Source organism: Convolutriloba macropyga, chromosome 3 (genome assembly GCF_964194025.1).
Source record: "Convolutriloba macropyga chromosome 3, txConMacr16.3, whole genome shotgun sequence".
Classification (NCBI taxonomy): Eukaryota; Metazoa; Xenacoelomorpha; order Acoela; family Convolutidae; genus Convolutriloba; species Convolutriloba macropyga.
Window position 1 is genome coordinate 18,171,941 of NC_134470.1, and position 27,950 is coordinate 18,199,890.

The window sequence follows — 27,950 nt, forward strand, 5'->3', positions numbered from 1 at the left end:
GCCCAATCGGTGAACTCTTCTAGGAGTTATAGCAAAATAACGGTACCGTACCAAATGAGCTTAGAGGAGAGATACACCACCTTCGGAGCTAAAATTGAACATCTAAACATCACTAAACGCTATATAAAGTATACATATTCTGAATCCACGTTAGACGGGCTATTCAAAACACTAATTTTTTTAAACACAGTTCAAAGCTTCAAGATTTCAACGGTGACAACGTGGTCACCCGCTGGTGTCAATCGCTTCTGAGGCTAAAATCGAGGTCAAGTTTACTGGGCAATTTCTCTAAAACGGCATAACAAAAACAAATTCCCTTAGTACAGCTTGCACTCAATCGGTACCTTCTTCGAGGAGTTATAGCAATTATAAGGTACCGTACCAAATGCCTAGAAAAGCGAGGTGACCGCTCTGCAGAGTCAAAATTGACCACCTCAACTACACAAAATACTATAGACAACATATATGGGGATACTCCCCACTAACTGAGGTAAATTCTTCTAAAACACTAACATTTCTTCGGTAAATCAGCTGTTTTGTTGTAACGAAATTTGGGTCACCCAGAATGGCCCGAAAATTCAACATTTTTCAAGTTTGAACATTAATAACTTTTTGATACGGCCGATTTGAGAAACCAACTAAACACTGCAAGCAAGGATGGGTTTAGGGCCAACAAAACGCGACAAAGCCCGTACAATTTGGTACAGTAGTCTTGGAGAAATCGTCAAAGATATGAAGCGTACCAGGATTTTTGTGCTAATGGGAGACCCTAATTTCTGGCAAAATAACGCAAAGTGACTACAAACGGCGCAACGCAGACAAGTCTGAAGGCAATCCAAGTCCACTGAGTAGTTGCTGAACACCCAAGACCTCTACTGTGAAGTGGGAAAAAATTCCCACCTCGCCCTAGAGGACAGGGTGTTTTGTGTGTTTTGACAAAAATACAACACCAACAAGAAAGTCATGATTTCACAAAAATTGAAAAATTGTTGAATTGCTAAAAAAATTTTTGATTCAAATAGCTTCATGGAACCAACACCTTCGTAAATAACACATTTTGCAAGTAACAACAACCCTCATTACAATAAAAACCACATAAACTCATAATAACGCTTAAAATGATATTTGTTTTCAAGTTTGCACCCAAATTGTTATTTGCACAGGCCGATACAGAAAAAGACTGCAAAAGGCTAGCAGGAACAGATCAAAAGAAACAAAATGCCACCTCGTTTGTTGAATTTGATTCAGTACTTTAGGAGATACCGATGAAACAGTAAACTGTAACCTGACATTCGGTATCTGAAAAGAAAAAAAATTAAAGAGAAGCAATGCAAAATGGTCCTCAAAAACCTAAGAAAACCAGTTCTATGATTGAAATAGCTTCAAGGACCCAACAGACGGTGAAATAACAGAATTTTCAAATAATAACAACGCTGATTACGAGAACGACTACATCATTTCAAAAAAAACGTTTATTAAATTCTTTTTTTTTTCAAATTTACACCTTAATTACTTTTTGGTCAGTATGATTTAAAAAGTCAACAATGCGGGCAATAAAGAAGAGTTTAGCAACAACAAATTGCTTCCTCTCAAGCTAAATGTGATAAAGTGATTCAGGAGATATCGATGAAAGCGTAAATTAAAATTTCGATTTCAGCCCTCAGGTCAGATATCAATTTCTTGTCTTTGGCCTTGAATGAATTTTTTTCCAGAACGGTTCAGTCTACAGCACGAGAGAAAGAAAAGGAGCAACCAATGTCAATCAAAAGCGACAAAACATAATAATTTGGAAAAGTACTTTAGAAATACTCCTGAAATACTACATCAGTTCACAAAACGCTAAAAATTTTTAATTTTTCAAATTTACACCTTAATATTTTCTCTGGTCAGGTTGAATGGAAAAATCAAATAGATGTGCAGGCAAGAAGGGTTTAGGATCAACAAAAAAAGCTCTTAAGCTCAGCTTGATATAGTAATTTAGGAGATATCATGAAAAACGTAAACTAAAACCTCGATTTCAGGCTCTGAGAGACAGATATCTATTTTTTTCATCTTTGTCATTTAATAAGTTTTTTACCAGAACTTATCAGGCAACTGCACAGAAGTGAAAACAAGAGCTAATCAGTATCAAGAAAATGTGACCAAACTCGATTCCTTTGGTACGGTACTTTGAAAAATATGGTCCTATTGAGATATTCTTGAGATAGTGATTATTATCTGGTTTTTGGGCGCAAGCGCAGCCCATTTTCTCCAAAAAAGAGTCAACGTAAAACAGCAGTTCCAGCTTGTTTATCTATGTATTTCGTCTGGGTTCTACAACGATTATTATATAAAGCAGCTTGTTCCGACATTTGTTTCCAAAACAAAATTTAGTGACTTGTCGGGAATATGTCACTAAAATTTCAAAGAAGGCGCAACCTACTTAAACTGTCCAAAACTGCTAATTATGTTACCCTTGCCCATTTGTTTATAATAAATTTTTGTTATTATCAAAATGAATGATTCAAACGGGCAGTGAACTATTCAAACGATCAACGAACTAATTTTCGACGGTAAAGTTATTATGAAACTTTTGGATTAGAACCAAGAGAAAAGTCATTATGAAGCGAAGAAGTTTTGGATCCCAATCTTTTTTTACAGAAAGTGTAAATTTGAATAGGAGGGCAGTTCAGCTATAGAATCATTCAAAAATGGATCGGAAGGTTGAGGAATATTACGGTTTACGATTTTCGGAAGGTACAAATTTCACCAAAGAAAACGTTATGTTATTACAAAACAAAACGTATGATTGACTATTTTGCAGGAACTACGTGCTTTGTCACTTTTAACAGACCTATGACAGTTGTGTTTTGTGGTACTTGCTACCTAATAAATGTTCAAAACTAATCGCATAACATAAAATTTCACCGCTTCTATGTACTAAAGTCTGACTAAAGATTCTAAAATAACGTTATTTTTCTAGCGCCTCTATCTATTCAACGGTTGTTTACAAACCCAAGGCACCTGGTGATTTTTTTTAAGAGTGTTCCAAAAATGTTTTTTAAGCAAGTTGTCAACACTAGATTTTTCACTTTCCACTGATCCTAGAGGAGATACAATAGAAGCCTCCATTAGTATAAGTTAATCAATATGGCTCAACAGCCCTTTATCGGCGCTTTACGACAAAAAACAATTTGAAGCACATTGGTTTAAATTTTCTTTCATTTCTCGTAAAAAAATGATGAGTGATTTTTAGCTAATAGCTCATTAGAATTTCAATGAAAGCGTAACCTAACTAAACGGTCAAAAACTGCTAGTTTTTTATCTTTGCCCATTTGTCCGTTTTAAACTTTTGTTTTCCACAGAAAGAACTATTCAAACGATCATCGAACTATTCAAACGATCAATGAACTAGTTTTCGACGGTAAAGTTTATATGAAACTTTCCGTTTTGGCCCGAGAGAAAAATCTTTATGAAGCAAAAATGTTTTAGATCCCAAATTCCTTCTGTAAAGAATGTGCAAAGTTTAGTCGGTGTGCCGTCCTGTTATAGGATAAGTTTAAAACAGATTGGAAGGTTGAGAAATGTTACGGTTTACGATTTTAGAAAGGTACAAATTTTATCAATGAAAACGTTATGTTATCGGAACACAAAACGTATGATTGACTATTTTGCAGGGACTACGTGCTTTGTCAATTTTAACAGACTTATGACAATTGTGTTTTGTGGTACTTGCTACCTAATAAATGTTCAAAATTAATCGCATAACAGAAAATTTCACCGCTTCTATGTACTAAAGTCTGACTGAAAAAAATTATAAACGAGCAGAAATTTTTAAAAGCGGTAAAAACGAGCAAAAATTTTTAAAACGAGGTAAAAACGAGCAAAGAGTTCTAAAACGAGGTAATAACGAGTACCATTTCTAAAAACGCGCTAAAGTCTGATCATGGCAGATTATCGTCTGGATGGGTCTGATCATGACCGATTTTAGTCTGGATGGGTCTGATCACAAACGCACACCTCGACCTGGGCAACAACTTTCCAGAAAGTCAAATTGCAACTACTCGTGATTAATTTTGAAAAAAAAGCATTATCTATGTCACGATATTCATAAAGTGACTTGATAAATAAATTAGAAATTCATATTTAACTGCTCTCTTACAACGAAATCTGTAGCAATTAAAATAGTCCTGCTGGTCCTTTATGCAGTTTATGTATTACCAACTTTTCGTCTTATCGTTTTTTCGTCTTATCGTTTTTTCGTCTTATCGTATGCACAAAAACGGTATAAACAGGTAAAACCCGGTGGCAATTAAATTTTGTTATAGCCGTATGTCTAACTAGTCTCGAAGTACGCTATTTACAAAAAGTGTCCCAGAGAAACATTCTCTGATAACATTTTTGATAGATTTTTCAGCGAGCTTCAGCTGAGAAGGTAAATGAAAATAATCCGACAGACTCAACAAGTTAAGTTGCTCCGTTTTGTGGGCTCTAAATACCAATAAATTGCGAGCCATTAAACTAGATAATCTTGACTATTTTTGTCGCACAGAGCATTAATCGAGTTCCTGGCGAATCATTTAAAATCTTAAAATTTTTCACAATATTTTCGAAACGTTCAAAAACTGATAATATTTGTGAGTTTTATTGAAATTAAAGATTGGAAAAAAGCATGTTATGTAGAAACCTCAGTTTTACCGTATTCTACGTCAATATATTATATAAAAAACCATAAAAACTTCGAATAATTGTTCAGACGTTCCTGTCGCAGTCGCATCCCTACTGGCTGCCTAACTTCCAAAATGGATTGGTATGGTCGCTCCCCTTTGCGGCTAAACTGATCACACACCTTCTACTCGCACTCTGCCAAGTATGCACTGAGGTCAGTCACACCATCTTTAATTCTGTTCATGTTGTAGTAGCTTTGAAATACTTAGCATTAGCAGCTTCCCTGGTAAATTCATTAGTTGGGCTGAAAGGAGCATGAAGTAGGGGGAAAATTTGGCATAGAAAACGAGTAAATTTTAGTTGGTGGATCAAAACTTGTATTTATAATTACAAGTTTCGATTCAACGGCTTAAATTTTATTGTTTTCAGAGCAAGATTTTTTCAACATATTTGAATAGTTTGCAGATTAATGGAAGATACTTTTTATTACTATTTTAAAAACTTTAAAGTCCAAGATATAAGTTTAAGTTTAAACTTCAAAATCAAGTTATAAATTTTATGTTTAAAATTTTATTAATCCACATTTTTTACCCAATTCATCACAACGTGTATTTTATCTATGGCCTAAACTCGCCTGAGCATAAAAGCAAAAATTAAGAAAATTCATTCATTACAAGCATCAACTGAAACCGATCGAAACCTACTCTCTGTAACTCAGTAACGAAAACTGTAGTTCGATATTTGAATTCATATAAGCTCCAAATCACTCAATAATCTTAGCAACGTATAAGCGTTAAGACGTACAATTGAACAACGTGTCAGCATTATCGGTGTACAAAGCAACAATGAAACTTAGACGGCAAGATTTTTTATGCTCATTTAACAGGTTTCTTCGTCTGATATCATTGATGTCAAATCAATTCTTACTCAGTCAACAATTGTCTAGAAAACCTAAAATATTAAGCCGAAAACCACCTTAATCGATACATATCGTGGTTTTATTTACTTAAAATTAGGTTAACTGAACTTTTTCGGAACTTTCTAAGTATATTAATACTCAATTTCTAAGTATATATAAATACTCAATTCTGATCGGCTAATAATTCGTTCATTTACTACGTAACATTCTCCGACCCGGAAGAAGATGTTGAGAAAACTGGTACAAATTTTACAAGCGGACGGACGAACGAACCGGTCGACTTAATATATATATATATATATATATATATATATATATATATAGATAAATATATATATATATATATATATATATATATATATATATATATATATGTATATATAAGTACAAATTTATAAATAGATTTAAATATATCTAAATATATATATATATATATATATATATATATATATATATATATATTTATATATATGTATATATATATATATATATATATATATATATATATATATATGTATATACAAGTTTATTAATATATTTATATATATCTAATTATAATTACATATATATATATATATATATATATATATATATATATATGTATATATATATATATATATATACACATATATATATATATATATATATATATATATATATACAAGGGCAGAGCGCGCCACGCTATCGGAACCGTAACGGAGTTGCACAATCCGAGCGGTTGGGTAGTAACCCCTAGGGTTGGTTTCCTCATTTATCCAAACCAAGTCACCGGTCTTAAGGTGTTGTTCGGCAGGCGTCTGCCACTTAGAGCGCCGGTTCATCGTCGGTACGTACTCTCTGATCCAACGGGACCAGATCGCATTAGCGTACGACTGCGGACGGGCGTAATGTTTACGATGGTCCAACTCATTATTGCCGACAACAGACAAAATACCGGTAGATATTCTCCTAAGAAAAAGTGATTAGGCGTTATAGCGTTCATATCGCACGGATCAGCACTTACGTGTGTTAAAGGACGCGAATTGAGAGCATTCTCCACGAGACAAAAGGTACTATGTTGTACCTCATCCGTGAGGCTACGCGTGCCAAGAATAGTATACAACACGCGCTTGAAGCTGCGTAACAACCTCTCCCAGATACCACCTTGATGGGGAGCGCTGGGTGGATTGAACCTCCACTTTATAACTTTGTGAGCGAGCTCAGCTGCAATTTTGACAACGTTCCACTTTTCATTACTTTCTCGGAGTTCTTTCTCCGCTCCAATAAAGTTAGTGCCATTGTCGGACCAAATCATGGCAGGTGTACCCCTACGTGACCCAAAGCGCTCAACTCCCATAACACAAGAACTGGTGTCCATGGATGTAACTATCTCGACATGGACAGCGCGAGTAGTGAGACAGTTGAGGAGGAAGCCCCAGCTTTTCTCAGTAGTACAGCGTACAGTAACATAGAACGGCCCAAAGTAGTCAACGCCGGTGTTCGTGAAGGTAGGAGACTGGTAAGCAAGTCTCTCCTTAGGTAAGTCAGCCATGATTGGTTGCATAGATACAGCTTGGAATTCTCGGCATCTCAGGCAGTGTGCTTTGATGGAACGCAAAGAGGATCTTAGTTTCAGTACTGTATAGCGTTCCTGCACAACTGATCTTCGGCATTCAACGATCGTTTTGATGATAATGCTTTACGTGGTTGTGTTCAACAAACAGTTTTACAAGTGGATGACGTGCATCTAAGATGAATGGATACTTTACTTTAAACCTAGCTTCCATTAACCACTTGATGCGGCCCGAGGAACGGATTAGCCCATTTGGACTAATAAACGGTGAATGCGGAGCAATTCGGCTACTCCGTTTAACGAATTTATTGACAAGAAGATCTTTTCTTTCAGTTTCAAAAGACTCTCCTTGCACCAAGTGCTGTAGATGACGCTCGGTTTCGTCAAACTCAGTAGGGTCAGTAATGCTACCATCGAAGTTACGGTAGCCGGCATGTTTCGGCAAAAGCCGGAGAACGTATACGGCAATGCGCAAGTAATTTTGGTAAGAACTAAACTTATCAAACGGAAACAATGAAGGAACGGGAGTTGTCTGTTTTTTGACAGATGTAGCCAGGGGAACAGTGTCTTCTATAGTGGCTGCTTGGTGGACGCCAAGCTTGATGTTTTTAATGACGTCTTTGTTCGGTACGAACGTGAAACGTGAGTTAGTTAAGAAATGTGAACCTTTGACCTAACTCCTTAGTTGCAAAGCTTCAGCGGACATTCCACGCGTGCCAGCGTCCAGCGTCAGCTGGATTATCCTTAGTTGCGACGTGATTCCATTGGTCAACGCTGGTATACTCCAAAATTTCGCAAAGACGGATTGCAACAAAGATTGTTTGCTTTTCATTAAAGTTAATCCATTGGAGAACGATCGTGCTGTCTGACCACAAGAATACTTGGTTAACAGTTAGAGTAAGTGCTTGCGTAATTTCCCTTTTCAGTCGAGCGGCGAGTAGAGCTGCTTGTAATTCGAGTTTTAGGACAGTCATTACTTTCATTGGCGCCGCGCGCGCTTTCCCCAAAACAAACACAAGCTCTATTTTTTTTCGCCAGTAGGAGTTTTTACTCGGGCTCGCAATAATGTGACCGCACTGAAAATATACTGGGAACTGTCACCGAACAAATGCAACTCTATATTATCAAAGGGTCCATTAAAGTAACTTCGAGGAATTTTGATATTTTCAGGCTCTGTTAAGTCCGCAATCCAAACCAAAAATCTTTGAACCATGTTCTGTGGGAGCTCGTTATCCCATTGTTGTCCTGTGACACGCCAGATGTCTTTTAAGAGCAGTCGCGCACCGACGGTAAAAGTTGCGACAAGACCAATGGGTCAAAGACTTTCAAGACAAGACTTAAGATCAAGCGTTGCGTGAGGGACTTGGTGATAGCGCAGCTTATACCCCTACTCACAACTAAAGTGTCATTAGTGTGATCCCACTTTAACCCTTGCGCATGCAATGAATCCTCCTGACATGAAACGATAACCTTGGGCTCAGTAGATTGAGAGGAACCATCAATTCGGTCAACCAGATTTGGCACATTGCTTACTAGTTTTGGAAGCTTGAACCCACAGATATGGAGAAGATGTACCAATTCCTTTGATCTATTGATGGCTTTCTCAAGAGACTCCACTGAGTCAAGGTAATCGTCCATGTAAAAGTTTTCAAGAACGGCTTTTGCAGCTTCGGGTTAAAAATTGGCATTGTCTCTCGCAGTGAGTGGTAATGCATAGTTGGCGCAGGTGGGCGAGTCTTTAGCCCCGAATATATGGCGCGTATATCGATACACTACAACGTTATTTGTGGGGTCCTCCCGCCACAGAAAGCGAAGTGATGATTGATCTGATGGTAATACACCAACCTGTAGAAGCATTCCCTCGATGTCGGCAGAGACGGCATATGGATGTTGTCGGAAGCGCAGAAGTACGTTAATAAGGTTTTGGAGCATATCAGGGCCAGTGAGCAAATATTTATTCAGTGAGGTACCATGAAAATTTGATGCTCCATTGAGCACCCTACGCACCTTACCCGGTTTGTTCGGGTTTAAAACCGGAAGGTGGGGTAGGTACCACTCTTTATCGGACCGGCTCTCAACGTTGTGAGCGTCTGGAACCTCAATTACACACCCCTTATTTAGGTCTTCCTTGATGGTACTAGTATACTTCTCCCTAAGGTCTTGATCCTTGACCAATCGTTTTTCGAGAGCTTTTAGTTGCACAAGGGAGGAGAAGCATTTATTTGGGAGCTTGGTGTTGTCTGCTGCCCACAGCGTTCCGACATTGTATCTCAGGCCATTGTGTATGGTGGTATTCTCAAGGATTGCGTGAGCCCTTGCGTCTACTGTAGATCTTGAGTCGACCTGTTTGTTTGCCCCGAAAGATTAAATATCGTACCATGACTTTACTTGACTTGATACATCATTGTCATGTTCGATATTCACTTTAAAGCACGTTGAGTTTAAACAAGAACTTGATGGTAACGGACCGCTTAAGACCCAACCTATGGGTAAGCGTACGGCAACGAGTGAACGCTTCTCAACGAAAGATAAGTATTCTAACGGGCGGATGGCATGATAGACATCTTGTCCGAGTATCATCTCAATGTATTTATAGGAAAATGTCACGGGATCAAGGACTGCTAAATGTGGGTAAGTCTCTTGCGGGGCCTGTACAATAATTATATCAGAGCCAACGTTCAGACTTTTTTAACGAAAGGGTTGATGGTAAATTGTTCGAAAACCTGATGTTCTCTTGGTTTCACAGTAACTTCAACAACCCTAGTATCAACTACTTCTTCGGTATTAATATCCTTGACAGTTAGCTTTTGTGCTTTAACGTGCAAACCGAGTCTATCTGTGAGACTACCGGCCACCCAAGAGTTACTGCAGGCGGTATCACACAAAACTAAAGCCTTGGTATCTACACCGGACGAATTGACCAACTGCAATTCCGTTACCTGAAGGGCTCCTTAACATCAGTATCAGATGACATTGTTGTGGTCTTATTAGACGGCTGTTGACTAGTGGTGGCTTTACTTTGACCTGTGTTGCCAAAAGGCTGAATGATATTGGAATTTGTTGACTGTTTTGTTGGGAAAACCCTATCTGCTCCATGCAATACTGTGCTATGCGAACTATTACAACCTTCTGCTCGTCATTTTCTTGGTTGAGGGCACTGGCGGAAGGTGTGCTTGTCCCGTAAGCTCGGAAAGCAAAGTTTGTTATCCGCCACAAACTTAGCTCTCGGGGTTGGAGTCTTTTCTTTGAAAACTCGACACTTCCATAGCCGGTGGTTACCTTTGCATACAATGCAGCGAGAGTAAGTGTTTTGGAAGAAGATGGCATTTGCTTCTTTGTTTCCCTTTCTTGTGAATTTGATGCAAACACTTTTGAGGCTGTTTTGGTCTTGGTTACTGAAGTGCTGTCATCTTCAGGTCTTGCCTTGGTTGCGCTTTGTTTCATAAGATCATGGGACTCAGCCTTTTCTTTAAGCCAATTGTTAAAGTCAAGGAGGTTACGCTTACCCCAGTGCTTTTGAACCGTAAAGAGTAACCACAACTCTTTCATGTTTGGTGTTAACTTCTGTACCACTTGGATAAGTAGGGAAGCGCTCTTCAAGTCAGCATCATATGATAGTGACTTGAAAACCCCAACAAGGCTGGATATGGCTGCAGAATAGTTAATGATGTTATCGCTATTGTGCATTTTAAAAGGCGAAAATTTGCTTAGTTGATCCACGTGTGCACTTAGTACTGCCTCTGGCTGGCCAAATTTAAGTTCTAAAGACCTTAGTGCATCCTTGTACATTAAACCACAGTAAGCAAACTCGGCAATTGCAATCTTTGCTTTACCGGTGAAGAGTGTTTTAAGGTAAGTCAATTTAACGTCATCAGTGAGCGACTGCGAGTCAATCGCGCTTTTGAATTGACTATACCACTCGTGCCATTGTAATGGATCACCATTATACTGAGCAAGTTTCCATTCGGGCATGGAGTCATTTTTCTTGCTGGTTATTGAATCAGCTAATTCCCTAGTCAATGACTCATTGTCCGGTATCGGAGGTGCAGTTGCAGACACCTGCGGACCACTCCGATTCAACGGAGTGGGCCCCACATAAGGGTATGTTGGCTGAAAAACCAGAGTGACTAGACCAGGAACAACATTACAAATAGTTGCGGTCGGGTTTTTCTGTTGTTCGCCTGATGGTGATTGCATATCAATCAAAAGGAATGAATTCTGATATATTCGTAGTGGAACATTAGTGCTTGAGGGTGCGATATAGGTCTGTATATTTGGAGGCACACTATTTACGGTGGTAGTCTCTTGGTTGACTATTGACGGTATGTGCTGTGGAAAACGCCAATGACTCATATTTGGCACAAATTTTTGGCCAAGAGAGATATTGGGCATATTTAGGACAGGAGGAGCAATGGAACGTACAACTTTGTGCACTCGGTTGTTATTATTCTGAAAAGTGTTTTTGACGAGAGGCTGATTAATCAAAGGGGCGCGTGGGATCGGAGCAGTGAGGTTAGATGCGAAGACTGGGTTTGGAATGGGAATTTCATTAGGATGAGCGGGTTCGGAGTTGTGCTGTTGAGTGTTTGGACTCGGTGGGGCGCTTGGATGCAAGGGAAAATTTATTGCGGTGGCTGGATTATTTCTTTTCGGAAATAGAGGAAGAGTGGCGTTTGGTGCTCGGGGGACAAAATTCATTTGTTTTTCTGGAGCATATACGCTGGGCGGTATTGTTCTTAGGCAGACTTGATGTTTCAGGTCCCCTGGATTGTGAAGTTTGAAGCTGTGCGTGTGGACAAAAGTCGGATGCATTTTTTTGGTTTACTTGGAGTGCGAACGGCTGTGGTAAAACGGGCTGTTGAATGGGCGGTGAGGAAACCCCTGGGGCGTCTACAGAAGGCGGGTGACTATCTGCGGTTCCTTGGTTTGTTATGCTCGGAAGCGCCGTGCCTTGTTGGCCTGTTTGGTTCATTTGTGGCCGTATGTGCGCCTGGTACAACGCTTGTGTGTTAGCAGCAGGCAAAAAATTTTCAGGTGGAGTATAATAAGGGTCGAGTTGCTGCAAGGTCTCGTTGCTTAAAATGTAATTGCCTCGACAATTTTTTGGAATAGAGTGCCTCGCAATTTCAGTGTTGTGATCTTCCAATGTTTCGCCGTTGTTGTGTCTAGGGCATTCTGGAGGGTCTTTAGCAACCTCTGGTTCACTAGCTTTCTCCTCATTGTTAAAACTTAAAGCAAGTGAGGTGTTGATCCAGTCCTGGACAGCCTTTTCACTTTTCATGGAGCTCCTGGCACTTGCAGTTGTTTCAGAGCGGCTACCTTTGGAAACCATGTCCAGCATTTCAAACTCTTGCAGAATTGCCTCTGCAATCCGTTTCCTGTTGTTTTACTCCAGTTAATCTAATTCCATTTGCTTTTTTTTGTTCAGCGAGGCGAATGGCTGCCTCATTTTGTTTTTCAATTTCTTCGCGCTTCATTTTAGCGATTACGTAATCATGTTTACACTGACTAGATGTTTTTGACGAAGCCATCAGTGAGGGAACTCGCATACTTTATCATCAGCAGAGTTGATGTAGTTTCCTGTTAAAGTGAGTTTCTTGTCGATCTTAGTTGTCATTGCCTCCAAGTAAGACTTTTCTCAAGAAAGAAAAAGTGCACTTGGATCCTCTGTTTTTCCAGCAAATGCAATCAAGTCTTCATTTTTGTCTACAACAGTTATAAAGGCTTCATTGCACTTTGTTACTAGGCGTTCAACTTTCAATCGACCACTTTGACTATTTTTACAATGAAGGATATCTTCATGTATTGCATGCAATTCAGCTTCACGCTTTGACCTGGCAGCGTACATTTTTTTGACTTTTTGATCCAGACTATTAGAGATCACGATGCTGAACGCTATGAGCTTAACTTGAAGGGAGACAAAGGACACACGGGAAGTCGAGCAGCAACGCACGACGAAACGGAAACGTGACGGACGGGAAGTCGAGCGAGCAACACGCGACGCAACGGGAACGGGACAGACGATAAGTCGAGCGAGCAGTGCGCGACGGAACGGAAACGGGACGGTGGGGAAAGAACGGGCGGGAATTGAGGTCGGAAAGAACTATGTTAGCAAGCAACAGCAAAAACTCAACCAAACAACCTAGCCGTAACACTAGCAACCATACAGGTACACAAACATACAACAGCAAAACTAATATAATACAACAGGAGGGCTAGTAAATTAGTAAAGTTGAAAAGTCAAAAGACAATCCTGCCGTAACTCGAGAATAAACTTAAGTCACACCCTAGAAAGCTATAAGACCTAAACAGCGAGCCAGCATAATAGCACACTCAACATACTACAGCAAAAACAACAACATACTTCATCACATATGACATACTACATCAAAATCAGGAAAAGTAGCGAAGAAAACGAAAAGCGAAGTTTTGGGAGAGTGACGTTATTGAAAAAACGGAACACGTAGAATTGAAAAGTTAAAGGACGAAAAGGACGCGGACGAAACGGTACATAAACGAGCGATGAGGAAAAATTATAGTGATTCGATCATTTTTTCTGTAGGCCGGAGGTTGTGAAAATTTTCACAACTTTTTCTGTGTAATGAGTTTTACACAATTAACGAACACTCTTGTTGGAGAAAATGATTTTTTGGACAACTTTGTCAAAAATTTAATGCTTTTGTCCAATTTTTCTCTATTTTTGGTCAATTTTATTGCAATTTCTTTAATACGGAACGGTAGTCCACTAGCTGGACAGTTTTATGCTCGAAGTACGGTTTTCCAATATTCTATATCGATATTCAGTGTTTTTTGAAATGCATCAAAATTGACCAAAAATTTGCAAAATCGAACAATTTAGCATAATATTCTATCAATTTTCTCTATATCGGAAGTTATTTTTTGATAAACAAACCCACTGTATCAATTTGTTCGTATTTTTAGTAAATCTACCAAAAATTTTCAAATTTGATGATTTTTCGTCTCAAAAATCGTTTTTTGTGGGCCCCCTTACCAACTTTTATCAAATAATGGTTAAATTAAACTACCCAATGCAATATCGAAAAAAACAGTTCACGGGTTGGGTTTTTTTGCCGTCTAAATTAATCTTGAAACACTTTACTGCATTAAAAGATTAATATAAAGTTTAAGTTCAGTCTTAGGATTCCGTTGGAGTTTTTTTTCTGTTCTTGTTGGGCAGTTGCTCGGTAGATCAGATCCCCATCTGGAGGATTAATTCTGCAGTTTTTTGATTGTTTATTTTTACGTGGTTCGTGGGCTGTATATGAGTACCAAGACGTTCTGTTAAAGATTGAAGAGTGATTGTCATTTTTGATGTCGTTCCCCTTTCTCTGCGAAAGCTCGAGGTAACCGCTGCAGATATTTTCAAGGTCCTCGCAATAGGTTTGTTCGGTTGTGACCAGTTCCCATAACGCTGGATTGTCGACCACCATTGCAACGGGTAATCAAGGTAGCGATAATTCAATAAGCATCACGCGTTTCAGAAGAACACGCGTTCTGTACTTAAGTTTATACAAATTCTGTGACTAATTGGTAATGATTTCACAGGAGTAATTTTCCCATATACTATTTGTTTTGGAAAATTGGCTCGATTTCGAGGCGGCACCATATTAATTCAGTAACAAAAACTGTAGTTCGGGAATTCAACTCATCAAGCATCAACGTATAGTAAAGCAACAACGTATAAGCATTAAGACGTGTTCTGAAAAACAACGTACAATTGTAAAACGTACAATTCAATATTAGCATTATTATGTTCAATGTATCAAGTGAAATTTAGACGGCAAGATTTTTATGCTCATTTAACAGGTTTTTTAGTCTGATATCATTGACGTCAAATCAGTTCGTATTCAGTCAACAATTGCCTAGAAAACTTAAAAATATTAAGCCAAAAACCACCTTAATCGATACATATTGTGGTGATATTTACTTAAATTTAGGTTAACTGAACTTCTTCGGAACTTTCTACGTATATTAGAACGTTTTTACCCATTTAAATTCGAATATAAATACTCAATTCTGATCGGCTAATCGTTCTTTCATTCACTACGCAAAAATCTCACTGCATGTAAAGGTTGATTACGAGCCCTCACCTCCAACCCATTAATTGAACTATGCGGACGTCATATAAGTTAATGCTGAGAATGTTATGAAAACAAAACTGATTCAAGAACCAAACAAACTAAGAGAGAAAAAAATTATACAAGGGCAACTTTTTTCTTATAACTAAGATTAAGATAGTTTTTATAAAAAAAACAATATCAATATTAAAGTTCCTCAAATAGTTCTCATGAATAAGTCCCTCCATTATTTGATAAAAACCTATTTAAAGCAAAATTGTACTCAACGTGTTTGGTCTTTATTTTCGTAGTGATTACAGTCAACAGAAAATGCAAAAAAGAATTATTATAATTTCGCTACAAATAAAAGAAATGAAAAAACTTAAATCAGGAAAGAAAATTAGTATAGTTTACAAAAACCGTAATTGTTTGTAGATTTTTTTCATCTCTACCTCTTGAATCTGCAATTTATCTTTCAGAGAACATTTTTTATTGAACAGTTATTTTTGGAAATAAATTTTGTCAGCAAAATGACATATATGCTTCCTTATGGCACATTCAAAAACCTAACATTCGCGAGGAACGAAGCGAGAAAATTCTATTCAACAACCTTGAATCCATTGACCTGTAATGACTTCAATCCTTTTGATGTCCCATTTTGTGGCAAATTGATTAGCAGTCTGATTTAACGCAAGTTCTATAGAAATCCGTTTTTTATTTTCACTCCAATAATAAAACAATTTAAGTTTATTTTAGTAACATCTTGCCAGAGAAGCAGAATTTGACTTAATCATCAATTCTTTCTGGTGACTTTTTCTATTCGTTAGTTTTTAGGAAACGTTCAAACTAGATCTTGAGTCAAACTGGGTAGTGAACTTGATATAAATTTGGCTTATTAAAAGCGAAAAAAATTAAGAAAAGTGAAAAATAAATTGATAAATGTGATCTCAACTTTTTAGTTTCTCTTTTTGAGTTCTTGATCTAATCATATCCAGTCACTTATTTTTTGCTATTTTTCTTGTGTCAACCGATCGGAGCAATTTGTTTTTATACATTTTTGTTTGTGTTTATTTAATCTTTCTCGGCAACTGATTGCTCTTGTTTGAATTTGATTTTCTGCAAAATACTGTGACAATGCTTATTTATATATGCAAATTATATCATAACGATGTATCTGAACCTTTCATTTTAGATATTAAAGTAAGTCGTACCCAAGGTTATTAAAGAAAAATTGCATCAATTTTAGCTTTGCAAAATTGATAACCAAAGGAATTTTTTTTCTCGGAAGAGAGAAAAGTTTTTGACAAATTTGAGACATGTTGTAACATTCTGTGCAATGCAAGGTTTTTTGTTTGTTTTCTAGGAGGAATTGTCGCGTGCCAGTGAGATAGACGATACTTTGTTGAACAAAGTGAAGGCAGTGAGCAAAATGGCAGATTACTATGACAACGTGGCAGAGGACAACGATCTAGCAATCAAGATGAAAGGTACTCCCCTTTGCTATTGACCAGAGCAAAAAACAGTGTGAAAAGTTTACTATTATGCGCTGAGAATGCTGGGTTATTGCCTTATCAAATTCTAGTCTGGATCATCATCTCAACCAAGGCCAAATTCTGGTAATTATAAGCCAGGGGGCTTTAATATGGGACTAAAAATCACCGATTTTGACTTGAAATTCGTTTGAAAACAGACCAAAAATTTGCTTTTAAGATTTATTTTATCCAAATGCCGCCGTTTGTGTATATTTTGCAGGTCTCAGTGACAACGAGCAGCTGAGGAAAGACATTTTGACAGGAGAGGAGAAGAGTAGAGAGGCGAGGGTGGTACAGGCAGGAAGGAGACTCAGTTTTAAAGAGGCTCAGAAACTGGACTCGGAGAACGAACAGATGCCAGTCAGCGATACTGCCAGTAAGGCCTCTCTCATTATCCCACAAATCCCTTGTTTTATCAAGTGCGATTGCAGTTAATATTATATCCATATACACTCTCAATTCATTAATAATAATATCGAGAAATGAAGAAGAGATTGTTATCATAAAATACTGCTTGGATGTGTCGTTGATTCCTGTTTTTTAATTGCTCTTAAACAAAGTTTGTTACAATTATTTTACATCCAATTTTTCGTATGATTTTTGTCTGATTTTTTTTTGTCATACCATTTGACTTTTTGTCTTAAGAAACAAAATTAAGTGGTAAGGCTCGAGGGCGTCAAATCTCCGAGCAGTTCTCTCAGAACCTTGTTGTTAGTTTTGATTGTATTGTATTGTTAGTTTTGTTAGAGTTGTATTGTTAGTTTTGACTCAAAAAGAGAAAGCCCTGTCTTGTCTCTGTTAAAAAAATATTCACCATTACGCATGTGTAAACACATCCAGACAATTGTTATACGTAGCGTTATACAGTCATAATCTAGTTAGTTCCTCCGTGATCAGGCCTAAGGAGAAAGTTTTTGATTGAGAGATTACTTGGGATGCACTTTCACTTCATTCAATTATGGTGTAATCGATTCCAATTTTGATGTTCTTAGACCCACTTTTATTCTGAATGACTTTTTTGCAGAACTTTTGAATAAACAGATCAAACTCCAAGTCTATATCAGTACTGGGCACAAAAAATGCAAGTTTTACAAGTCCTGCAAGTTGCGCCAAAATTTGGGATACAGGTGCAGGTTGATTCCCTAGTCAAAATGAACATTTCAATTAATTTTCAATCTGTTCCAAGAATTAGAGTAGATCCTTTTGGTTTCAGAAGAGGTCATATTAAGGTGTTTTGAGCCATTTACGCCCAAGTTTTAGCCCGAAAATTGCCATAATGACAGTGTTAATGTTTTCAGCTCTGATAAAAGGTCTATTATATCTACCTGAATGAAAATTGTAAAAAATACCCAGATAGGTTACCCACGTTGCTCAGAGGCCCAATTATTACAAATTGAAGGAGTGCTGTCACTCAAACGAGAATCAAAGTCAGAATCAGACTAGAAATCAGATAGATCAGGGAAAGCATTAAAACAATGAAGATAACTATGAGCTGACAATGTATCTCTCGTGGTCGATAACAAGGGTCAAAGAATTCAATAAGTTGAATTTTAAATTAAAATTGGAACTGAAAATATACAAAAACTAGCTAGTATTTATACTAATTATTTATGCGAAAATGTACAAAAAAAATTAAATTAGCTAAAAATATTTTACATGATTGAGTTGCGAATTAAGTTTAGTTCGAAATCCCAAATGTGATTTTCTATTTTCATCAACCTTTCATGAGAATCATATATGGCCCAGATATAATCAAGTTCATTAGTTGGAGGTCGGTGAATGTTAGAATAAGGTTTCTGTTGGCGGGAGAATTTACTTCTGACATATGATTGATAGGTCAATAAGATAATGACAGCGCCAAGAATGAATTAGATTTGAGTTTAGTTCTGTTGCCATTACTTATTGACAAAGTTCGTCAGGTAAGTTCTTCTTTCGTTGAAAATTTAACAAAACTTTCAAGTTTCTTGATGTTTTTTGAAACCACTACATACTCCCGCCTTTTTAAGCAAGATTATGGCAAGTATGGGTTCGCCAAATCTGTCCGGCTGTTTACTGCTTCTTGTTGATGTTCGTGCAGGCTTCTCGTGGCTCTTGTGGTGCTCGGTTAAGATGTTGTTCACATTGTGCTTGGGTAGAGGATCTCTACCAATTAGTCAAAATTCTTTATCAAACTGCACAACCGCAAGTTGTTTTTGTGTGAGCCAGCTTCCGTTCCACTCAGCGTCACAAGTAAGTGTTCCAGAAGCGTTATTGATGACCATCATAAGCATCGAGATGTCTTATCTTACCATTGAAATGAGTTCTACCAAGCTCAGTCAATATTTTCCATGATATCACTGTGCTATCTGCACCTGTGTCTACCTGCATTTTTACTTTGCAGTTATTTATTGAGTTATATTCCCATGTCGCAGACATGCTAAAGATCTGTTCTCTATTATAAAAAAATGGCCAGCTCCGATTGTGGAGATGCTTGCTCTGAAGAAATATTTTCTTCGCAAAAGTAATTCTGTTTATCGTACTTACCTGAATTTTGTTGGGGTTTGCTTCTACATATTTTTGAGAAGTGTCCCGCCTTTTGCACAGAATATGCATTTTTTACTTAGCGCTGGACAAGGTCTACTAGAGTGTAGCTTACTTCCACATCTAGTGCAGATATTAGCCGTTGTTGCTTTTATTAGCCGTAAATTTTTCATTTCGTTCTTGAAAGGTCTTTTTAAAGTTGAACCCAACTTCTTCTTTCACAATAAAAGACTAATTACCTGGTGAAGAACTTGCAAAAATAAATTGCGTGACTTCTGAACTGTAAGCACGTAGTCATTTTAGTAATCGAAATTGCTGGTTTTGCTTTAATACCGTCTAGTAGTCTAAATTTTGCTTCAGGGTCCCTCAAACCTGAGATAAACTTTATTTTTACCAACTCTTCTTCGGGTTTGGCCGCTGTTTTCATATTTTCGAAGTCAAAATAGAGTGCTTCTTCTCTAAGACTTGCTAGGAAGTCCTCGTCTGACTCCCCTACACCTTGTATTACGGAGAGAAATTTAGCCCTTTCTGCCGTTACAACTCTCTCTTTAGGAGAAATATAATTTTGGAATCGCCAATCTGGTGTTTTTATACGGAGTGTATATGAAATTACTAGGATTAATTAGGCTGGAAGTTTAATAATTGGATCTTGCCCGCAGATACTAAGAAAGAGATTGATAACCTGTAGGTCCTGTACAGTACCATCGGTGTTGATCTTGTCCTCTTTCTTCTCTGCGCGATATTTCGCCGCAAAAGACATAGTCCGAGCAGTAGCTGATTTTCATTCTGTAGTACCAATTATTGATTAGGAAGCCAATATTGCCTTCCACTTTGTTTGAGGTTTGATAAGAAAACAATCGGTTGATTGGTCTGTGATATGAAAATAAATGGCACCACGAAATGCGCATTGACTTGTCTTACAACAACCAGTGAACTCATTAAGACGTCCTAGATACGGTTTTAAATCTTAGATAATAACGGTTTTAATGAAGTATGTTTGGCAGAGTATATAACAGTAGACGAACGTTTCAGGGACAACATCACACCTTGCTACGGGCGTTTAAGCGTTCTCCGGACATATTTTGAATATTTTCCGACCCTTTTTACAAGATTTTCCCCACCCGTTTTGGACGACTTTCTACCTGCGGTTTTTAGGGATGATTTTCGCCAGTTTTCTCGTCCTAATTTCGACGTTTTTGCAGTCTTTTCTCTCAGTTTTCCTACACTTTGCTTTTTTCGAATGATTGGTTTGTCTGAAGATTTTGACTATTCATCTTCAAAAGGGGTGGAACAAGTGAATCCCGGAGGACATTAAGTCCGTTATCAGCCCTCTTAGATACTACTAAAATTTGAAATGAACAATACACCGAAGCTGCTGAGAAGGAAAAAATTAATGGTGTAGTGGTGTGCCAGAGCAAGCTACTACCGAAGCCAACTGCTCGCCAGTTGTTTGAGAGCAACTCGACTCGCCGACGTTATTCGGTCCTGTTTTTTGTCCAAGAGCCTACTTTTTCTGTAATATTTTACTTTAATATCAAATGCAAATTAATGCCCTATGCTTAACCCCGGGGAAGGGGGTTATGTATATCAGGCGGGAACATTATATATGCATTTTAAGTAGTACTGTAACAAATTATAAATATAATTTAGGTACAGTATCATCCTTGAGTTCTGCTGGATCTACCAAAAGTGGTGGTGTTAAGAAGAAGCGGAAGAAGAACAAGAACGACAAGAGTTATGGCAGCCAGAAGTCATCACCATAGAAACAACTAAATTTTGACTGATGCCGATTTGACTGAAGTCAACGATCACTTCGCAATTGATCTCCACAATCGGAAAACGCAAACTTTTCCGTTTGTACCCCAGCCCCTCCACCCAGTACTTTATGCAACCCCCTAATATAGAGGACGTGCATTACATATTACATAGCAAATAATTATGTAAAAATATGACGAGCACTCTTGGGGTGCAAATAATATGCACTCACTACTAAAATGGGGAGGGAGGGGAGGAGGAGGGGGGGGGGGGGGGGGGGGTGCAAACGGAGAAGATCCTGCCAATGCATTTCACAACAAAAAATCCAAATGAAATAAAATTAAGCTATGATTGCGAACACTAAAAAAATGAAAATCATCAAAAAAACATAATTAATTTTAAATTTCTTTTTAAAGACATTGTCTTTGTGGTCTTTTCACGAAAAAGCTCTTAATTTGTAATGAGTTTACTCGATGTCGACGTATTCTGGGCGGCGAATAATAACAATAAATGTTGTCCATAAGTGCCTTAAACTGCTTATCAACGCTAATTTTGTATGAATTCTTGTGTGATCTACTGCAAGATAGCATAGTCTGAGGTCCCTTATCGAAAATTGACATGCCAGACAAACATGATTGCAAAACTGCAATTTCAGGAAACGGATTATTGCATGAACTCCAGACATGACCCAAATGTTAGTTTGAATTTGAAAGCAGAAAAAAAACTTTTAAAACTTTTTTCAACTGCATATCCAAATTTTCTTTATTCCTACCCTCGTTTTCAAATCTTCTGACTGATGTCAGCATAGAAAAAAAAGTACAGCGAATTCTTATCCTTGCGGAGATATCAGACTGTTCAAAAATTGGAAAAAAAGTTTTAACTAATCTGAAATTCTCCTCAGAAAAATGAAGCTGAAGATCTTGGTACTCATAAGCAAAACTTAAATCTTCATCAATTGGTGTCTTTATTATTGTAACTTTTTCCCATTCGAAATTACAGCACTCCCATTATGATACATTAACGCAGTAACGCTCCAGCTAAACGCTCTATTCCCTCTAAGTAAAGGGTACAATGGGAGAAAACCTTTAAACTGATAGCTTGAAAGATGCTAAAACAAATAAGGAGCACTAGGCATTATGAAAAGACCCAAGGAACCAAGGAGGACAATATTGAGCCAAATTACAGGGTCGAACACACACAATAAAGTCAATTGAATTATTTTTCAAGGGGTCATACGCGTTCTTTGCATAGATAGAGAGCTAACTCTTTTCATGGGTCGAGTCATGGTCTTATCATAGACTATTACAGTCGAGAAATTTCATCATAGGTCAATACAGGTTCTTTTCATGGGTCAAAACAGGGTCTTCTCGTTGGTCCACATAGCTAAAAAATGTTTTCGATTCATGGGTCATACAGTGTCTTTTCATGAGCCAATTAATCAAGCAAAAATATTTTGCTTACAAGATCTTTTCATGCGTTTTTCTGGTATGTAGGTAAAAGTTACTCATCTGTCAGAAACATTCTCAACGAAAGTTAAAAAAAACTTGCCTTCAGATTTTGCAGTCAAAAATGTGTGGTTTTTCCAAGTGCTTTTTCATTAAGGACTTGGGACCGGCAAGGGTGGAGCTATTCAAAAAAAAATTATAGCACCCTATACAATACAATTTATGTACAAACAGAGGTGAAAGAAGTTATATACACAGTTATATACACAGTAGGAAGAGTTTTTTAGTTTATAAAAAAAATGAGTTTGAGAAGTTCTTGTTAAGACATGTTCTTGTTAAGTTCTATATAACTGCAGTAGAAGACTTCCTCTGCCTCAGATGCACTCAGCCATTTCAAGTATCATGGAGGACTTCTGCTGGCTGCACTTGACGCATACAAACGCTAGTGGATCGTTTTTGTGGCTAGCCTCGTGAAAATTGTTTAAAGTGAGTGTGATAATTTCTTCAAGTAAGTATGATGAATAAAAACAAAAATAAAATAAAGTTGAATTGGGAAAATTTTAAATGCTCGATGGGCGTGGGTGTGACTCGAACCCACGTGTGTTGATGTTCTGTTTCTTCGAGATATTAGTTCACTGCACTAAGTTGACTTATTTTTCTGCAGGTTTTTTGATCCAAAGCTTCGTTCTTTCAATGTTTAAGTCGTTGCGAATTTAAAACGGAGATCAACAAACTGAATTGAACAATTTCGAACCGAAGCTCCCAGTTGTGCTGTTTTATTAGCGGTCAGCGCTTAGTGTCATATATGATGCTACAAAAAATCAGCTTTCATTCAAATATGCTACTGTCCGCTTGATTCAATTATAGCTAGGGCTTAGATCGATGGCCCTGATTTCAATTAGTCCTGCTTCGATGTCAAAAAAAAAGAAAAGATTGACGTGAGAAAAAGGAACGGTTATGATTGATGAAGAGAGGTAGAAAAACAATAAACAAAAGCGTTGTTTCTGACTTTAAAAAGCATTATTATAAAAGTGACAGAATTAGGAAATTGACAAATAAAAGTGCTACGCTAGCCTAAACCATAAAACCACTGAAACCAAACCACGCGCAGCACAAGAGTGAATGTTTTTGTTTAATCTCACAGACGTTTTCTTTTTAAATCAGTGAAGTGAGGAAAATAATAAAATAGTCATCAGTAAAGTAAGAATGAGAGGCTTCGAAAGAAGGCATAAAAATTGGTCAATAACTATGCATTGAGATTTTGATGACAGCCGTGATCTGTTTAGCCCCGAAATGACTAGGCGAGCGGCTGGCCAAACAGATGAAGACAATTGAATGAGACGGACAGAGAATGACGAAAACTGAATTGTATTTGGCCCCAAATTGACTAGGCGAGCGGCTGGCCGAATACATTTAGCACGTTTGATTGTTCTGTTGTTTTCCATATTGTTAATATAGCGGGAAAAAAATTTAATTACATTAAGGAAAGTTGGAGGCAACTGAGCTGGACTCGAACCGCGGTCGGAGAAAAGAAATGTTGTTTCTATCGTTAATAATCCACGCCTTTTGACAACTACGCTACTTTCCTCTTCTTCAAGACGTTAGAAGTTTGATGCAGTTCATTGGATGGAGGAAACGTCTCAAGAAAATAAATGTAAAGTTGTTGGAGTTGGAACCGAACCGTAGTTGTGTTTACTTTATTAAACTTTTTTGTGCTCTTCGCAACTGTGCTATTCGACAGCTACTTTTGGTTATCCGACTGCCAGTTTTTCATTTGCACTATCAGTCAATCTTTTTTCCTGTTTGTTGTTGTACTGTTTTCCTGTTTCCTTAGTTTTCCTTTCTCAGTTTTTGCTTTTCTTCTGTCATTGAGCCCATTTCTGTTGTTTGAAAGATAAAGACCTTGGATATTGGATTTCGGGGATTAAACTGGGATTGATCCTCCTTCTGTTTAGTTGATCGTTATTCTGAGCAGTAGTCTTAGTCTCTAGTCTGTTGTGTATCCGGCTAGAAGATTTAGTAATTTAGATGATGAAGAGTGCTTTTGCAAGAGTTGAGTGGGCACTGTCGTTTCTTATATATCAGCTCTGATACTGACAGCATGTTGTGTTTGATTGCTCTTTGATTATAACCGTTCGCCAGTTTAATATGCATTTCCCTGACTGACTTCAAGTTTGCCTCTTCGTGGAGTTTTTGAGTCTGGTACCATCTTGGTTTTCGAAGGCAAATTCGAAGGGCTTGGTTTTGAACGTTTTGTATTCTATTGATAAGGGCATGGGATTGATCCAGCCAGCAAGCATTTGAGTACAGAAATGGTGGTCTGATCCAAGATTTGTAAACCAAAATTAGGCTTTCTTCGTTAACGTTTAGGTTACTAAGATTCCAGAGTTGAAATAGCCTGCTATTCGCTCTTCGTATTAATTCTTTGCAATGTTCATTCCACTCGAGGTGTGGAGTAAGATTGATACCTAAGAATTTTATCGATTGTGTCTTCTGGATGGATATTCCTTTTATGTTGAGCTCTAGAGAAGATTCTTTCTTTGAGGGGTTTTTAAAGATCAGGTAATGAGTTTTATTTGGGTTAATTTTGATTTTCAATGATAAGCACCAATTGATTAGACTATTCAGTGATGAGTGGAGATGTTTTTCTATTAATTTGGGGGGATCGTGACCTATAGTAGAGAGCAAAGTCGTCAGCGAACTATGAGATCTGGACTTTTATTTTCGGCAAACCACTGACGTAAATGAGAAAGAGAATGGGTGCAATTACGCCCCCATGAGGTACTCCAGCTGTCGGGCTGAAACTATCACTGACAGTGCAGTTTATCTTTACGAACACATTCCTTTGCGATAAGAATGAATTTATCCACCTTATGACTGCATTGTTTAGACCTATCGAGTTTAATTTGTGCACGATCCATAGGCGCCATACAGCATCGAACGCTTTTTCGATATCCAAGCATACGAAACCAACCAGTTCTGACCACTAAAAGGCTTCACTGACGTGCTGGCTGAATGATTTTAATGAGGTTGTCTGTGGTGCAGCGTTGTTTCCTGTAAGCACTCTGAGTCTCGCCGAATATTTTTTGGCTTTCACAATATTCCATAACAAAATTTTACACAACAGTTTCATATATTTTGGCTATGCAATTTGTAAGACTAATGGGTTGGTCTTTTGTAAGACTAAATTTCAGCCTTCGATCGGTCTTTGTCTTCTCAATTTTATCTGGGATTCTTTCCGGTTAACTGGAACGAACGATTTGTTTATGGAGCTAGATATGAGGAGACAGGCAAGGGTTTTAGCATTCTTGGGTAATTCTTCAAGGATTTTTTAGCAGATTTTGTCTGGCCCAGGGTATGTTTTTTCGTCTCGTCTCTTAAGGTTTCATCCAATTCTTTTGGTGTAACCACAATGCCAAGTTGTTCAGTATGTTCATTTGTATTAATTATTGCTTCTGTTTCATTTTCAATATTGTCGCAGAGTTCAGAAATTATTAAAGAATCCGTTTCGTGATTTTTCATTTTGTCTTTTAGCAGCTGTTTGAACACTTCACTTTTCTCCTTGTCGGTGACCGCCACGCAATTTTTGTAGAATAATTTTGGGTATTTTGCTGTTTTTTGTTTGGGCTCGTTTTTATTATTTGGTTCTTTCACAAGATCTTTGCCCTTTCTCTGTCTTCTGATCGCATCATTGATTGTTTAATTTTTTTCTGTAGGTAATTTATAAAGAGGTATAAATTTCTAAAAGAGGTATAGTGATCGCCAACTGCTATTTTGAGCTCTCTTCGCCTTTTTATCCACATTTTTATCAGATTTTGCGTCTCAACACTGTAGGGAAACTCTTTTTTGTTAATGCAGGAGTCTTCCAAATATTTGTGTATTAATTCAATTAAACTGGTGCTAAACTGATTTAATTCATTCTTTTTTGGATACTTCACAGGCCTGAGATTTGATGATCTGTGTAATTTTCTTGCATGTTCTCTAAACTTTCTGTAGTTGATTTTTGATTTTAGTTGAATAACTTCACCTTTTCTCAGGTTAAGGGTTGTAAATGTAACTTTGTGATCGCTGCCTAAATCTTCTGATAATTGAAAGTAGTTAAAAGGGGCAAAAAGTGAATTATCGCAAAAGTGCAGATCTAACATATTTTTGCATTTGTTCAGCAGTTTAAAAGTGCCCTCGTCAATAATATTTGTGAGCTTTTCCCTATTTTCAGAATCGTAGGAGCAGTTTGTTTCATGGTGGGGAGCACTGGAGTCGCCAAATATGAAGACATTTCTAAACTTTCCTGAAAATATTTTATCGGTCGAGAGCGGCTTTCCAGGGGAATTGTAAGCAGTTCTTATCCAAAAATCATCGAAAGACTGCAACTTCAGGCAATTTTTAAGTGTTTCTAATGTTCTTCCATTGCTATCAGTTTCTTTTTCTACTGGTTCTATTTGCTTGATAACAATGCTGTTCTTCACAAAGATAGCAGAGCCATGATGACCGTTGTTTCCGTTGCAACGATGTAGTTGTTGAGGAAGGTTGTTTATTTCCGGTTCTTAACTTCATTCAAACAAATTACATCTATTTCTTCTTCTGTTGAGAAGAAAATCAGATCACTTAATTTGTTGTTTAGTCAGCGACAGTTCCATTGCAAAATCTTGAGCTTATCCATTTTGCGAAAAAATTTGGCTGTTTGGAAAATTGTTTGTTTGAATTGAAATAACAGGAGCTGTGTTTGCGCTTTTTATGCTGTCATGTATTCTCTGACCATCAATTTTTTCATTGAAAATAAGTGAGGCGCTGTTAGAGACAATATTTATAATGTCACTGTAGGACATAGTGTTAAGAACTGTTCGTGTCTTGCTCAAAAATTCAGCAACTAGAACAGCAATTTTTCCGTTCATGGCGTTAGATCACTCTTTGCTTGAGAGTTCAGTTTATTAGCTACGGCTGAGAATTTGTTCTCATTTATCTTTTGTGAGGCCTCTGCTAACTTATGCTGATATGCTGGACAGCATCGAAAAACTGTCGCATGAGCACCGCCACAGTTTGAGCATTTGGCATTTTCTTTTGCAACAGTGCATTCTTTAACACTATAATATTTCGAGCAGAGAAGACATCGAATTGCATTAGTGCAATCCCTTGATGAGTGGCCAAATTTTTTACACTTGAAGCATTGCATAACATGTGGTGGTTCTCGGCTTGCTTCACACCGGGATAGCTGATATATAGCTGCCAGCCTATCTTGACGCCATGTTTTTGAGCTGCGTTGACTTGATTGTTTGATTCCGTAATCACGCTTATTAATTTTGTTGGTTGGCCCGTTGCTCGACTTGTTATTCGTGAAACTTTGATGACGTTCATTACGTTGTTATTTAAAAGTTCTTCTTTTACCTCATCTTCAGTAATGCTGTGATGAACGTTTACAATGACAAAACTTGGTTTAGTTTTAGGCTTAGGAAGTGTATTCCTGGCATTCACTTTGGCATTTGGAAAGGCCTGATTTAGGTTTAG

At 37.5% G+C, this 27,950-nt stretch overlaps 1 protein-coding gene across 1 annotated transcript in view; it reads left to right on the top strand.

The window, feature by feature from the left end:
• LOC142336917 (protein phosphatase 3 catalytic subunit alpha-like) overlaps window positions 1-21,127 on the top strand; it is a 110,088-nt gene extending 88,961 nt beyond the window's left edge. Inside the window, exons 8-11 of the mRNA XM_075385900.1 lie at window positions 4,736-4,861; window positions 16,560-16,683; window positions 16,949-17,104; window positions 20,899-21,127. Of these exons, the coding sequence (XP_075242015.1) occupies window positions 4,736-4,861; window positions 16,560-16,683; window positions 16,949-17,104; window positions 20,899-21,011 (519 nt within the window). The 3' untranslated portion in view covers window positions 21,012-21,127. The remainder of the gene's footprint in view (window positions 1-4,735; window positions 4,862-16,559; window positions 16,684-16,948; window positions 17,105-20,898) is intronic.
• Window positions 21,128-27,950: the final 6,823 nt, after the last annotated feature.